The sequence below is a fragment of the Elaeis guineensis genome, chromosome 6 (assembly GCF_000442705.2).
Source record: "Elaeis guineensis isolate ETL-2024a chromosome 6, EG11, whole genome shotgun sequence".
NCBI classification, from domain to species: domain Eukaryota; kingdom Viridiplantae; phylum Streptophyta; class Magnoliopsida; order Arecales; family Arecaceae; genus Elaeis; species Elaeis guineensis.
The window spans coordinates 132,144,509-132,160,781 of NC_025998.2; the positions used below are offsets into that span (position 1 = coordinate 132,144,509).

Consider the following 16,273-nt stretch of genomic DNA (forward strand, 5'->3'; position numbering starts at 1 on the left):
CCACGGCTCGTCTCGTGGCGACACGCCACGTCATCCCACCTCTATCTGAACTTGGACGCCTTGCCGTCCACGTTCCCTCTCCCCTTAAATATTATATAACTAGTTTTCTGTCCTTAGGTTCGGTGGGGATTCTAGATCATATTATTGATTATTTTTTAAAATTAATTATTTTTAATTTAATAAATTAATATAATAAAATAATATCCATCTAAATTCTAGATATCAATCCATAATTTCGGTTACATACATTGCAAAAATATAATAATACCATACTTTAATCACATCATTTAATTTGTATACATGGACTTCAATTTAGTCATTTAATATTATAATATTTTATTTTTTATTTAATTTAATAATATTTTATAGATTTTTTTTGATCCATATGGTATTTATAGATAATAAATTGATGTTTACATGGGCAGCCTAACTTGCTAATATATTTTTTTTAAATTTATATATATATATATATATATATAAATTAATTTTCTTCGCTGCCGTCCGATTTTTCTCACAAAAAGATAGAGAGAGAAAGGAGAGACAGGCATGGAAGGGCAAAAGAGGAGAGGAGGAGGAGAGGAGGATATGTCCCATGTGATTCATAAGGTGCCGGCTGGAGATAGCCCTTATGGTCGAGCCAAGCACCTTCAGGTAATTATTCGTAATCCACTAATTAATTTGAAGCTCATAATTTTGATAAGATTTTGTTCATCAGTTCTTCCATTCCTCAGGAGTGGTTTTTGAGTTAGATCATGTGTTTTTTTTTTTTCCAAAAATAGTGGAGATGTCCTCCTTCGTTTTATTAATTATGGTTTTCAGAAATGTTTGATCTATATATTTTCTCGTTACCAGCGGCCATAAGTTTTACAAGTTATAAAACGAACAGTTTGTCAAGTATAGAATTTTTAACTTTTTGTTTCTTTTTTTTTTTTTTTTTGTTACAACTGGGATGAGCTGCCAAGCTTCCTTTCAGACTGAGTTTTGATTTCATGATTTAGATTTTCTTTTTTTTTTTTTGTTCGATGTTTTATGCGCGATGAAATTCTTGGGAGTTCACTTGGAGGAACATGGATATGACCAATAGTTTCGTTCAAATCAAAGGGAAGAGCAACGAATGATTTCAAGATGGGACTGATCTAGTTTTGTAGAAGCCATTAGTTGAATCAGAATAAATAGAGGTGGGATAGCTCTTGCTTTCATATGCGGTGATTAATACCTTGCACCACATTTGTTGTTGTCTTGTCCTTATCTTTTTGAAAGAATAAAAAAACTTCATTATCTCTTTGGATGAATCGAAGAATTTCTTCTCTTAATACATGGGTCATTTTATTGGTCAAATAATTTTGCTGATTTTTCCTATTTTCCAAGAAATCTTGAATTTTATGAAATATTCATAAATTGTTGAAGAATTGTTATTTTTTGGCTGCTGCTGTTTGTATCTATTGTTTTATCTCCTCTAAACCTGTCGGTTCATTGGATAATCTTTCGAGGTATTGCGATCTTATGGAATTTTATTTGTTGTGATTTCTTCCTTTCGAGCTTGTGAATGAACTCAGATTGATCATCTCATTTCACAATTGTCGATCGCTCGTGACCCAAACAAAAGAAGATCCAACTTCATCATTTGCAGGATGTCTGGCCTGAATTCATGAGGGGTTTCTGGACCAGATTACACGCACAACATTATATATAATTAACTCTTGGATTGCATAAAAAATAAAGTAATTGCTAGTTAGTAATAAAACTGTATAGTCTTATATATTAGATTTTGTTATCCTCTCTCCATGACATGATACCACCCCACCCTTCTTATATTCCAGTAGACATCACGTGACCCCTAGATCTAAATAGTGTTCTCCGGTAATGTTTCATGATCTATCAACACACTATCAAGTACAATTGTTGGAACCGGAAATCGTAACTATATAATGGGAGAATATCCCATCAAATGAATCAGCTTGTGGAGAAGGATCCAGAAATGGCGATCGTATGGTTTTGGAAGGCGATAAATGCTGGGGACCGGGTGGACAGTGCACTGAAGGACATGGCAGTGGTGATGAAGCAGCAGGACCGCGCAGAGGAAGCGGTCGAAGCCATCAAATCTTTCAGGCACCTGTGCTCCAAGCAAGCACAGGTATCCTTGGACAATCTCCTCATTGACCTTTACAAGGTATCAGCCTATTTTCTACTAACTACAAAGTATAACACATCATATAGATATATATATATATATATATCTTACTTCCATCCAAGTTGGAGAGAAAAAAAATCCAGATGATCGAGTTTGTCGATAATGATTCGATGATAAAGAAACGTTTTGATGGTCAGAAATGTGGAAGGATAGAGGAGCAGATAGAGCTTCTAAAGCAAAAGCTGCGGATGATAACCCTTGGTGAAGCCTTCAATGGGAAGACCACCAAGACAGCACGCTCCCATGGAAAAAAGTTTCAGATCTCGATCCAGCAAGAAACTTCGCGCATTCTGGTATTTTTTTGGTTGCTCCTACTTATTGTTGCTACCAACCTATTACTATTAGTAGTCTGTATTCTTTAAATTACATGCGATAACAATATAACAGATATAGACATGCACACACAACACTCCATAATCATAACATTTCAGCTCAAGTATCTGTGGAAGACAGACAGCAAAAGTTACCAAAAATATCAGCCTTCGGGCATTTCACTTCAAGTATATATTTCTGGAAATCCATGCACATTTTGCCATGTGTCATGCAATCATATTCACTAAGCCTTCCTTCATCAAGGTGACGAAAGCTTTGTAGTCTTAGATATCTTCCAAACTTTTTCACAGAGCAATCTAGCTTGGGCCTACATGCAGCAAAACAACTATGATGCAGCTGAGATAGTATATCGCAAAGCTCAAACGATCGAGCCTGATGCGAACAAGGCCTGCAATCTTGGCCTCTGCCTCATAAAGAAAGGAAGGTTCGACGAGGCCCGGGCGGTGCTCGAGGAAGTCCTGCACCGTACATACCCTAGCTCGGTTGACGGCAAGATAATTAGCCGGGCGGAAGAGTTGCTGCGTGAGATCGAACTGCAGCCGGCTGTTTGTCCATTGGAGGTGGGCTCGAGCATCAAAGAGGAGATCATGGAGAGATTGGATCTCGTGATGAACGAGTGGGCCCCGTTCAGATCCAAGAGGTTACCAATATTTGAGGAGATTTCCCCCTAGACAGACCAGATACTTGTTCATTCTTTTAGCTAGGATCTGTTTTTGCCATGTTAGGATGGAAAATGTGTACATATTTATATAGTCTGGTGGGAGGATGTATGGAGGGCGGTGGATTGTGTACGAGACAGAAAATTTCATCACTGGTTTTAACATTAGGTTTGTTAATGTCGAATAAAACAGTTTTACACGAGGGTAAGAGAAATTCCTTCGGATTTTATATTAATTAATAGGTAATCTTGCAATAAACTGGTATGGAGCCAAAGGTTCAGATCTATTTTGCACTTTAGATTATTTGTTAATTCTATTTTTTATTCTTCACGATTTTTTATAATGATGATGAAATTCGAGATCTAAAAATTGAATAGAAAGAATAATTTTCTATCTTTGGCATGTGAAGATGTGAACTCTATTGATTCAACAGAGATTACTGAGTACTAAATGATAGAAATGCTTTATCAATGACGTTATCAAAAGAGGATAAGGATGATCTCTTAGAGTATATACATAGTGTGATTCAGTTATATTTGGTAGACGGCGTTCTATGAGAGGTTGAAGATAAGTCATCTGCTGTAGTGCTGTGGTTCAGGTTGAAGAGTATTTATATGGTCAAATCTCAAACAAATTGATTTTACCTGAAGCAACAGTTCTACACTTTTTAGATAAAGAAAGGTATATATGTCTCTTAAAAGCCGTCTTGATGAAGTCACTAAAAGTATTCTGGATTTGAAAAATATTGATATGAAAATTGATGATAAGGATTAAGCCTTTATTTTGTTGTGTTCGTTATCTCGTTTGAGCATTTTGTTAATACTATACTACATGATGGGGATACTCTTTCTATGAAAAATGTGAGAGCTTCATTGAACTCGAGAGAGTTAAAGAAAAAAATATCTGAAATTTGGGTGAAAGTCAGACGGATGGTTCGATTGCTATAGGTAGATCCAAAAAAAAGAATTTAGGTTCAAGTTCAGGAAGTAATGAGGCAGATAAAAATTCAAAGGTAAAAAAAGCAAATGCAATTATTATAAGAAAGAAAGACAGTTGAAATTTCATTGTCCTCAACTCAAAAAAAAGAGGAAAAATCTGATAATGTCTCTAATGCTGGTGATTCGACCAGTGTAGCAGAGGATATAAAGTTCTGATGGTGTCAATATCCTCTCAATATCTGTCCATTTATCGAAAGATGTTGGATTCTTGATTCAATGAGTTTTTATCATATGTATCTTCATTTGGATTAATTTTTCACTTATCACCCCATTGATGGTGGTTTTGTGCTCATGAAAAATAATATATTCTATAAAGTTATTAGTATATGAATAATTTGGATCAAGATGTATTAGCATCTTGTCTGATATGCGGCATATATTAGATTTGAGGAAGAATTGATTTCTTTGAGTATTTTTGATTCACATTATTTTAAATATTCTAATGAAGTGGAGTTTCAAAGATTTCAAAAGATACTCTTATTATGTTTAAAAGTAGATTGTCTTATGATTTCTACTTACTCTAGGATAGTATAGTTATTGATGCTGTATCAGTTTCTTTGTCAGATCTAGATTCGGATAGTATTCGTTTGTGGCATATGCGGCATTTGGATCATATGAGTGAGGCTGGCCTATCTTTTTAACCAAATAGGATATGTTGTGTGGTCAAAAAATTGAAAAGCTTGACTTTTATGAGCATTGTGTGTACCGAAAGCAGTCTAAGTTAAATTCTGCACAACCATCCATAGAACAAAGGACACATTGGATTATATCTATTTAGATCAATCCTGCATCTATTTAGTCCAAAAATAATTTTTAGGATTTGTTGACTTTCATTGATGATTTTTTTAAGAGAATTTGGGTATACTTTCTGAAGCACAAGAATAAATTTTTTTCACTTTTAAAAAGTAGAAAGTATTTATTGAATGCATGAATAGGACTCTTTCAGAGAGAGCATGGTGTATGCTTTCTCAAACAGATTTATCGCAGGATTTTGGAGTTGAAGCTGTTAATATGGCTTGCTTTTTTGAACAAGTTTATCTTAAAATTTTTGGGTTGAAGCTGCTAATATAGCTTACAATTTGGTGAATAAGTCTCTATCTATTGTTATTGAGTTAAAGACTCCTATTGAGATGTGATCTAGTACACTTGTTGATTATTTTATTTTAAAAATATTTGATTATCCTATTTATGCACATGTCAGTGATAGTAAACATGAAAAAATGACACAGAAATGTATCTATCTTGATTATCGGTTTGGAATAAAAGGCTACAGATTGTGGTGTGTTGAGCTTAATTTTTAAAAATTTATCATCAATAGAGATATTACTTTTAATGAAAAGACTATGCTTCATTCGAGAAATGAGTCAGTTGTTATAAATAAAGATCATAGTATTGATAAGCAGATGGAGCTTGAGGTTAAACTTTCAGTTCATCCATTAGAGAGTGACACTTCAATTCAATCAGTTCAGGATGATGAGCCTGAGATTGTTGATGAGAGAGATGCCCCGTATGAGCAACAGTACGCCATAGTCACTGGTTGATCGAGGAGGTAAATTAGACCCCTCAACATATAATATGTAGATTTGCTCTCTTTTACTTTATCTGTGATAGGGAGGTTCAGGATCATGACAGTTATTATCATCTCTCGAATCCAGCATCTGGATCGGATACGTGCCGCACACTCTCTAGGACAAGTCCTAAAAAATATGCAAGGCCTATAAAATTTTTTACAATCTTAACATCTCATGAATAGTATCAATCTCAATTCATAATAAATAATTCTACTATCCTACAAAATTTGGTCATCCAACTGTCACTGATGGTGCTCTATCTAATTGATTCTTTTAATCGTGGTTCCAACTATAGCCAAATGCATGTATCTTATAACTTTGAAAAAAAAAAGGGAGAAAGAGTGGTGGTGAGGTTTACAGTCCAATAAGAATTTTCACACATTCACATTAGTATAGTAATATAATTTAAAAATAACAATAAATAAAAAGCATAAAATTTCATATAACATGACAAGAATAATGCAAACATCCATATAAACATATGTCGCATATCTGTCTTGTCAAAAAAGATGTATCATCACATGTCAACAAATAAACTTTTTATATATTCAGTATTAGTTTTATATTTTGTCATCTATTTCTCTTATTATTTGTCCAATTTTCTTAACCTTCAACTTTCTGGCTTTGGACTAACCAAGATTATGTGACAATTTTTATCGGATCAAATTTTCATGATCTTTCTTGGATCAAATTCTCATGATCTTTCTCGGATCAAATTTTCACATATAAGTCCATGGGGCTGTTCTAAGTATAAGCTTCTGACTAATTGTTCCTTGATCTTTATCGGATCAAATTTACACGATCATTATTAGATCGAATTTCTATGCATAAGCTCGTGAAGTTTGTTCCCTATGATGAAGCTAGTCCAAACCATATATTTTCCATCCGATTATTACATATTGATTTTATTAAATTATTTTGGCTTACAGTGTGATCAAGATAAGTATATTATACCTATATATAATCATACTATCAAATATTGAAATACATATATAGTCGACATAGAATGTACTCATGCTGAAAAATCATACAAGAAATAATAGTATCTCAAACATAACAAATCAATAATATAATTTCAATGATAAAAATAATATATATAATGATGATTATATATAGAGATTCTTATCTCTACCAGTCTCAGACTCAAGTATAGCTATTGATCAACCATTTGATCTATGAACTCGAGATCAAAATATTTTACTCGACATCTTGTGCAAACAGTCGCACCTCTATGTGATCAGAATCAAATATAAAAATCATAAAAGATTAAGAATGGTGGAAAATTATGAAAAATAATCCTAACATCATAAGTCTAGAATCCCTCCTAGGGTTAACTAATTGATCTGGATTACCTAAGTACCTAGACCCTTCGTGGTCCATAAGATTTTTAGAGAGAGAAATTCATGAATAGAAAAAAAAATTTAGAGAGATAAAGTAAAGAGAGACCTATAGACAGAGAAAGTGGAGAGAGAAATATAGAGAGAGGAGAGAGTGAAGAGAGAGAAATTCTCCTTCTTTTTTTTTTTCCTTTCTTTTCTTTCTTTTTCTTTTTTTTTTCTTTCTTCTCTGTTTAAATAGGGAAGGAGATATTTGGAGATCGGCCAACCCTACCATCCCCCCTAGCTGTGATCCTCGATGGTGGTGGCAAGATAGGGAGCCGACAGTCAACAACGGTGCTCGACGATGGCAAGGAGTGGATCCCATCAGTGGCTATGGCCGATGGAAGTCAGTAAAAATTTCAAAACAAAAGATAAAGCTCGAAACAGAGGAGCTTGTTTCAAACTCAAACTGACGACTTACCAGCTTCAAGCCAAGCATCAACGATGAGAGAACGACCAAGAAGAAGGGAGACAAAGAAAGGAAAAGAGGTTACCTCAGTCCGACGAGAAAAAATGCTGATCTCTCCAATAAAATCTCCAGGAAAAGGGCTCAACGAAGAACTCAAATTAACGATAATTTTTTGAGCAATTTGTGGTGGGAAAACAAGTAAGAGTGGATCTCTATTTATAGGCAAGAATCAGGATTGTTGTAATTCAAATTTTAGTGAGATTTCTTATGATTTTTCGATCAAAATTGGAAGAGATGTTCTTCTCCTCTCTCACGATGTGACTTATTTATTTATTTATTTATTTCTGCCCTTGCTTCAAGATTCATGCTACAAGGTAAAAAATATCCAGCTTCTCATATTTTTTTCTCTTAAAATAATTTTATCCTCAAAATTAACTTGCTTGAGACACAAACTTTAAAAGTACACATCCATCATGTCATCCTCGAGTTCCTAAATGATCTTTTTGATTCAAAAAAGAAATTAAATTCCTTTGCCATGACACATTGCTAAAACCATCATGCTTTCGCTATGCACTCTAATTTAATCCATCGAATATTTTGGATTTGCTATATAATTCTAGGCCAATTAAGATCATAAGTTTGTAAACCCCTCAAATTATAGTTCGAGATAGCAAATTGTCCATCGAAATTTAAACCCTATGAATCATCTCTGTCGCAATCCCTAGTGACCATAACCTTAAGTTTTGATATTTTTTATAGCATATTCTCATAATAAAATCTAATCCACCAACAGAACCAAATATATTTTTTATTTATATGTAAGTTTTATATATGATCCTCTTGTAAGTTCAACGTTTGAAAAATATTTTCCGCTCATATGATGCCATTCTTTTTTAGGCCATATCCTAAACCAACTTCCTTCTGATAAGCTCAAAATTGTAATGATCTAATAATTAATATCAAAATTAGTAGTACCTTATGATCTTCATCCATATCAAGTTTAGAATTTTAAAATCATTTAAATAATAATTGAATAGATATATCTAGCATAAATCAATATTTCAATATATCCTATTTTATTCCGTGGTCAACACCTCTCATACTTAAGTCAATCTTATTTTTTGAAATAAAAAACATAACCCATCAGTCCTGTTATACACATCGTATGCCCACTAATATATAAATTTTGTTATAATATTTTAACTCATCAGTTTTGTTATACACCTCATATGCCACTTATAAATTTTATCACAATACCAGTTGATTGAAATTCAAATTTTGAATCTTTTCTACTACTTTCATCATGTCCCTAGTGATCATAACTTTGTACTCAAATATCACTTAAGTCATAGCCCCTAAAGATCATAACCTAAACTTTGATATCATTTTTCACATCCTTAGTGATCATAACTTTATGCACAAATACCTCTTCACTCACAATCCTTAGAGATCATAATCTTAAGCTTTGATATCATTCTATCACATCTTTAGTGATCATAACCTTATGCTTAAATATTTCTTCACTCACAAGTCCTAAAGATTATAATCTTAAGCTCTAATACCATTCTATCATGTCTCGAATCCAGCATCTAGATCCAATATGTGATAATCGTATACTCCTTAGGACAAGCCTTAAAGAATATGCAAGACTTATAAAATTTTTTACAATCTCAACATCTCATGAACACTATCAATCTCAATTCATAATAAATAATTCTACTTTACAAAAATTGATCATCCAACTATTACTGATGGTGCTCTATCTAATCGATCTTTTCGATCATGATTCCAATCATAACTAAATGCATGTATCCTGTAACTCTGAGAAAGAAAAGAGGAAGAGGGGTGGTGAGCTTCACAATCTAGTAAGAATTTTCACACATCCATACTAGTATAATAATATAATTTGAAAATAACAATAAGTATAAAGCATGAAATCTCATATCAAATGTCAAGAATAATGCAAACATCCACATAAACATGTGTCATATATCTGTCTTGTCAAAAGAGATGTATCATCATATATCAATAAGTGAAACTTTTTGTTCAGCATTAGTTTCATGTTTGGTCATCTATTTTTCTTATCACATATTCAATTTTCTTAACCTTTAACTTTCCGACTTTGGACTAACCAAAATCATGTGATGATCTTTATCTGATCGAATTTTCATGATCTTTCTGGATCAAATTTCTATGATATTTCTTGGATGAAATTATTATGATCTTTTTTAGATCAAATTTTCATGCATAAGCTGTGGGAGTTATCCCTGTTGGATGTATGTCCTAAAAGTCAGATTGACCGATACTTGTAAAATTTTCAAGAGCATATTTTGTATAATTAACTTTTATATTAATAAAATTTAGATTTTTATCCATTCACATTTGAATTTATCGTGTCTGTGAATTATCCATTGAGTTAATAGGTATGATAATGCATATTCTCAAGAGTTAAAAATTTGAGACATATATTATTATTAGTTAACTCATAAATTATTTTGATTCTAAGATCATCATAGAGACGGTGATTGATCTAAAAAGATTGGTGCATGATCATTTTCTTCGGATAAATGAGTCTTAAATTTATGGTGCGGAGATATCGGAGCAAAAATATAAGTGCTTGTTAGGAACAAAGATATTGAGCATGACTAATCACGATAGTCACTAGAATATCTACCTTCTCATCAGTGACATACTCGAAACTGTAGTGGTGTGTTTAGTTCTCTAATCTGAGGTGCATCGATCGTTCACCTTGAGGTGTTGTAGTTTGACTATACTATAACTTGTCTCCTAGCATATGGAGCCTTGAGGTATATGTTGGCTATAGTATGTTCATTATGAAAATTAGGTTGCACCAAAATGGGATCTATCGATCTCGATAGAAGATAGTCCTATGTAGATCATGAGATTGAGTCCTAAAGTCTATGGCATGCGGTGTGAATGATGAAAAGGTATTTCATAAAGTTTCACATCGACTCAAATCGATTAATTTTAACATATGACAAGAATGAGGTTGATGAGTTATCTTTGACCTCTATTCTATTAAAACTTATGATAGAAGAATCGAATCACACGGTAACTGTACTAGAAGTTTATTTATTTAATTCTGATGGTTGTCACTACATACTGTTGGTGTCACAGATAGATTGTGGGATCAATTAGAATTATGTCGATGATCAATAATTTAATTGACTGAATTAAAAAAAGTTCTAATCCATCGAAAAGAGTTTCAATGATGTTGCTGATAGAATTACAACATATCTTATTATCATACATAATTGAACCTATGAGATCACACAAATAAAAATTTGGTCTAAGTTTGCTTAATTGAACTCAAGTAGTCCAATTGGATCTAAGAAAATCATGCTAGCTATGATTAGATCCAGATTTCTCCAGGATTAAGTTTCCTATCAGATAGGGCTTAGCCTAATCTATTTGGGCTCTAAATTAGACACCAAGAGTTGGTTGCACTAAGCCTCCTTTGATTAAATTAAATTTGATTTAAATTTGAAGGGACACACGCCCTCCTTGACTTGGTCAAGGGGCGCATGCCTCTTGAGGATCAGAGAGGAAGGGCCCAAAAGTTGGCACCCCATCTTGTTTCTCATTTCTCTTACAATCTATCACATGAGAAAGTCTCATGCCAATGGATAAGGATGAGAGAAACCACCTCATCGAATTTGAATTCAAATGGATAAGGGCAACCACCCTATCCATTTGAATTTAAATGGGAGAAAGAGAGGGCGTGTGCCTACCATGATAAGATCATGGGGCGTGCGCGCCTTCTTCTGTTATGGAAGAAATGAACATATGGGCTTCCGCCCCTTCTTTAATTTGTTTGGAGAAAAATTAAGGGGCGTCACCTCTTATGGATAAGGTGAAACAAGAGAGAGGAGTGGGCACCCTCTTTGAAGTTTGAATTCAAAGATGTGCCCCAATGTTGGTTGCACGTGGTTAGGATTTTGGGTCTATAAATAGATCCCTTATCAAAGGTCTTTATATTGAAAATTAAAGACCCGAAACCCTACTTAATTTTCTCCACCTCCACTACCCTCCAGTCTTACATGCCTAAGAGTTAGATTGCTGCCATATTCCATGCCCAAAGAGTTGGACTGGTCCTTAGAGTGCTTGAAAGAGTTTAGGTGCGGTTCAAGCGAAGGAAGGGCTGCTTCAAGAGTTGATCCAACAGCTTTAGAAGATCGATTCGATTGCAGATTCAGGAGCCCTTAGATCCACCTTGGAGTAGGCGGATTAGATCAGGAGAAAGCTTCCTAAGTCAGGTCCAAGTGGATATCCGTAGAACTAATATCTGCGCGGCTTGACAGCGGACCTCCTCAAATCCATGATCATCAATTGCAGTGAATTACTACCTGCATAAGGTGATAAAGAGTTTATCATAATTTCTTTTTATATACTGATTTATGATTTCATTTTCTGATTTAGATCTATGTTTTCTATGCTTGGTCATATGCCGGATCAGATTTATGTTAAAATCCACAGCTTCTAACTCTAATCGATCCGGTGTGTGATCTGATCCTTCAGTCCTAGGTATAAGCTCCTAATCAGCTATTCCTCAATTTTTATTAGATTGAATTCTCATGATCTTTATTGGATCGAATTTCGTGCGTAAGCCCATGGATGTTCCACATAATAAACTAGTCCAAACCATATCCTTTCCATCCGATTATTATATGTTCATTTCATTAAATCATTTTCAGCTTACAGTGTAATTAAGATAAGTGTATCATATCCATATATTATACTATCAATCACTGATACACATATACAGTCAACATATAATGTACTCATTCTAAAAAATCATGCAAAAAATAATAGTGTTCAAATATAACAAATCCATCAATATAAATCTAATGATGCAAAATCAATAATAATTATAATAATAAAAATAGCACATATAATGATGATTATGTATAAAAAATTTATCTGTATCAGTCTCAGACTCAAGTACAGCTATTGATCAACTCTTCGATCTATGAATTTAAGATTAAGATATTTCGCTTGACATATTGTGCAAATAGTCGCACCTCTATATGATCAGGATCAAAAATAAAAATCATAAAAGATTAAGAATGTTAAAAAATTATAATAAATAATCCTAACATCATAAATCCAAAACTCCTCCTAGGGTCGACCAATTAATCTAAATTATCTAAGTACTTGGATCCTCCATGATCCATAAGATTTCTACATAGAGAAATCCATGAATAGAGAGAAAAAAAATCTAAAGAAAAGTAGAGAGAGAAATTCATAGAGAGAGAAAGTGGAGAGAGAAATATAGAGAGAGGAGAGAGGGATGAGAGAGAAATTCTTCTTCTTTTTTTTCTTTTTCTTTCTTTTCTTTCCTTTTCTTTTTTTTTCTTTCTTCTCATTTTCTTTCTTCTCCGTTGAAATAGGGAAGGAAATATTTTGTGGCCAGCCATCCCCACCATCCCTTAGCAGCGATCCTCGATGGTGGTGGCAACATAGGGAGCCGACGGTGGGGGCAAGATAGGGATCCTGTCGGTGGCTATGGCTAGCAAAGGTCCATAAAAATTCCAAATTAAAAGAAAAGGCTCGAAACAGAGGAGCCTATTTCAAACTCAAACCGACGACTTGCCGGCTCTAATCCAAGCATCAACGACAAAAGATCGATTAGGAAAAAAGAAGAAAAAGAAGGGAAAAGAGGTTACCTTGGCCCGATGATGGAAAATGGCAGTCTCTCCAATGAAATCTCAAGGAAAAGGGCTCAACAAAAAACTCAAATTAACGGCAATTTTTCGAGCAATTTATGGTGGTAAGTAAGAAGGGATCTCTATTTATAGGCAAGAATCAGGATCATTTTAATTTGAGTTTTAGTGAGATTTTTCTTTATTTTTTTATGGAACCAGAGTCCTGTTCTTCCCCTTTCTCATAGTGTGACTTATTTTTTTTCTGCCCTTACTTCAAGATTCATGTTACAACGTAAAAAATATCTGGATTCTCATAATTATCATGAGGCCATCACTAGCAGTAAGTTTGCATAGTGATCTATTGCTATATGAGTGAGGATCAATTGAGTCTATTCATAAAATTAGACGTAGGAGCTCGTGAAACCACCACAGGGCCAGAAGATTGTTGAGTGCAAATGGATCTCCAAGAAAAAAGAAAGAACTCGAAGGTTGAAGCAGCAAGATTCAAAGCACGCTTAGTTGCAAAAGGCTACATTCTGAAGGAGGATATAGACTTTAACAAAATTTTTTCTCCTATTATAAAACATAGCTCTATTTGCGTGTTACTTACTATTGCTATATTGTTTGACCTAGAGCTTGAATAGCTTGATGTCAAGACAACTTTGTTATATAGTGATTTTGAGAAACAGATTTACTTATAGCAACTAGAGAGATTTGTTGTTCAGGATAAGGGAGACCACATTTGCTTATTAAGAAAATCATTACATAATTTGAAGTAATCTCTAAGATAGTGGTATAAGTGGTTTGATATATTTATGCTTGGACATGATTACTTTTGAAGTGACTATAACAATTATATTTATCATAGGAGGCTCACACACTTCTTTTTTAATTTATTACTTTATGTTGATGATATACTCATTGCAACAAAAATATGTCTGAGATTTAGAAGTTGAATAGTTTAGCAGTGAATTTGAGAGGAAGGACTTAGGTGCCGCAAAAAAAAATTTGGATATTGAGATTCACATGCATCGACGTACATGCAGATTATTTCTATCATAGAAAAATTATAATATGAAGGTATACTTGAGTATTTTGATATACAGAATTGCAAGCCAATGAGTAAAGATACAATTGAGCCGAGCCGAGTTGAGTAACTGAAAGCTCAAACTCGACTTGACTCAAAATACTCGGGCTCGAGCTTAATCTCGAGTCAAGCTCGAGTAGCTCACGAGTGGCTCAGCTCATTTGCACTCCTACTAGTGAGTACTCTATTTGTAGCATCTAAGACTTCAGCTACTTTATTTCATAGTCTGATGAGGAGGAATATATGTCGTGTGTTCCATACGCTAGTGCAGTTGGGACTACCATGCTTGTCATGGTTTGCACATGTCTAGATATCTCACAAACTGTCAGTGTCATTAGCAAGTACATGCGGCATCCAAAAAAGGTCCATTAGTTGGCTATGAAATGCATCTTACACTATTTGAGAGGCACTATGGACGTTGGTTTTGTATATCATCAGGGTTCCGACACTTATAACAATATTATTGGTTATGTGGATTTTGATTATATAGGTGATTTGGATAGGACGAGGCCTCTGACAGGTTGTCATGTCTTCACTCTCTCAAGTTGTGCCATCAATTGAAAAGTGACTTTACAGTCTACATTGCTTTGTTTATTATAGAGGTAGAGTATATGGCAGCTACAGAGATAGTGAAGGAGGCTATTTGGTTGTATGGTTTAGTTGATGATCTGGATTATAGTAGGATATGACTACTATTTATTATGACAGCTAGAATGCTATACATCTGACTAAAAATTAGATGTATCATCAGAGAACCAAGTATATTGATGTCAGATATAATTTCATTCGAAATGTTATATTACAAGGGGTTATTCCACCAAAAAAAATTTCTATGGTAGATAATCTAGTAGATATGATGATCAAGCCACTTATCATTCTCTAGTTTAAGCACTGCTTAGACTTGGTTCGTATTTTGAGATGCTGAGATAGACCCTTAGGGGCATTATTGGAGATGGGGAGAAGTTCACTATCTTATATTGTAGCATGATAGAATTCAAGTAAAGGTAAAGATTTGTTAAGTGTGGTTTGAATTTGGTGTGACCTAAGGTACGAATTCGCTTAATTTTGGATTTTGTTGGTTCGTTTGGATATTTTGATTTTTTTTTTTTTAATATTTGATGGCTATATGTATATATATTGAAATCAAACCTCTTTTGTTATTGAAGGGCTGTCTTTTTATATTTGAGCCACTGTATGTTCTTTGTATTCCATCTTTTTTGATATAGTGAAATTTCTTCTTATTTTCGCTCATGGACGTAGACCAAAAGCCGAAGCATGTAAATCATTACGTTTTATTTTTTTGTATGTGATTATTTGTTGCTATTTTGGATTTCACACTAATTAATAAGCAATCTTGTAACAACCTTAAGCACCCTCTTAACTCAAATAATAGTTGATGTAAGGCAGAGATTGTCCAACCGATATAAAGTATGTAAAAAGGCAGCGAAATAAAAGATAGCAACCATACATGAACCAGTATAACGGCTGACCCAATGTTTGTGAAATTAAAGAAACTGAAGAGAACATAAGAAATCAAACAGATTCTATGAGATGAAATTAGTGTAGTTAGCAGATGAAACGGCCGGTGAGTGGAGCATGCATGAGAATAGAATGGAATATGATGTCCAGCGCCATCCCAATAATCAGAGAGCCGGTATGCAGTAGGTTAGATGAACCACCATGGATAACGTAGAAAGAAGCACAATATACTTGAGGCTTTAGAGGGTAGCTGAGTGTGTTTAAGATGAGTTGCAATATTGGAAGAGAAGAACACAGGTGGACGCTGCGGATCAGTAATATGTCATATACCCAGTTCCATAAGAATCAGAAGTGAATGCTGTTATAATCAGTAGCGTCACATAAATCCAATTCCATAAGCATCGGCTTTGTGTATATCCAAACCAAGTTGATCAATCTCAGCCACTGCAGAGCACATAAAATCCCCTAGCATAGCTTTATCCGCCATGTAGTCCGACAATT

General features: G+C 34.1%; 1 protein-coding gene across 3 annotated transcripts; it reads left to right on the forward strand.

Annotated features, from left to right (window-relative positions):
• The first annotated feature begins 508 nt into the window (after nt 1-508).
• LOC105046435 (protein SULFUR DEFICIENCY-INDUCED 1-like) lies at nt 509-3,412 on the forward strand. Of its 3 annotated transcripts, none has more exons than XM_010925020.4 (4): nt 509-651; nt 1,958-2,170; nt 2,329-2,484; nt 2,815-3,412. In XM_010925020.4, the coding sequence occupies exons 1-4, from the start codon at nt 547-549 to the stop codon at nt 3,193-3,195; spliced, it is 855 nt and encodes a 284-aa protein (XP_010923322.1). In that variant the 5' UTR covers nt 509-546; the 3' UTR covers nt 3,196-3,412. The 3 variants fall into 3 exon arrangements, with proteins under 3 accessions (XP_010923322.1, XP_073116002.1, XP_073116003.1); XM_073259901.1 differs by having other exon boundaries at nt 1,958-2,134; XM_073259902.1 differs by having other exon boundaries at nt 517-651; nt 1,895-2,170.
• Nucleotides 3,413-16,273: the final 12,861 nt, after the last annotated feature.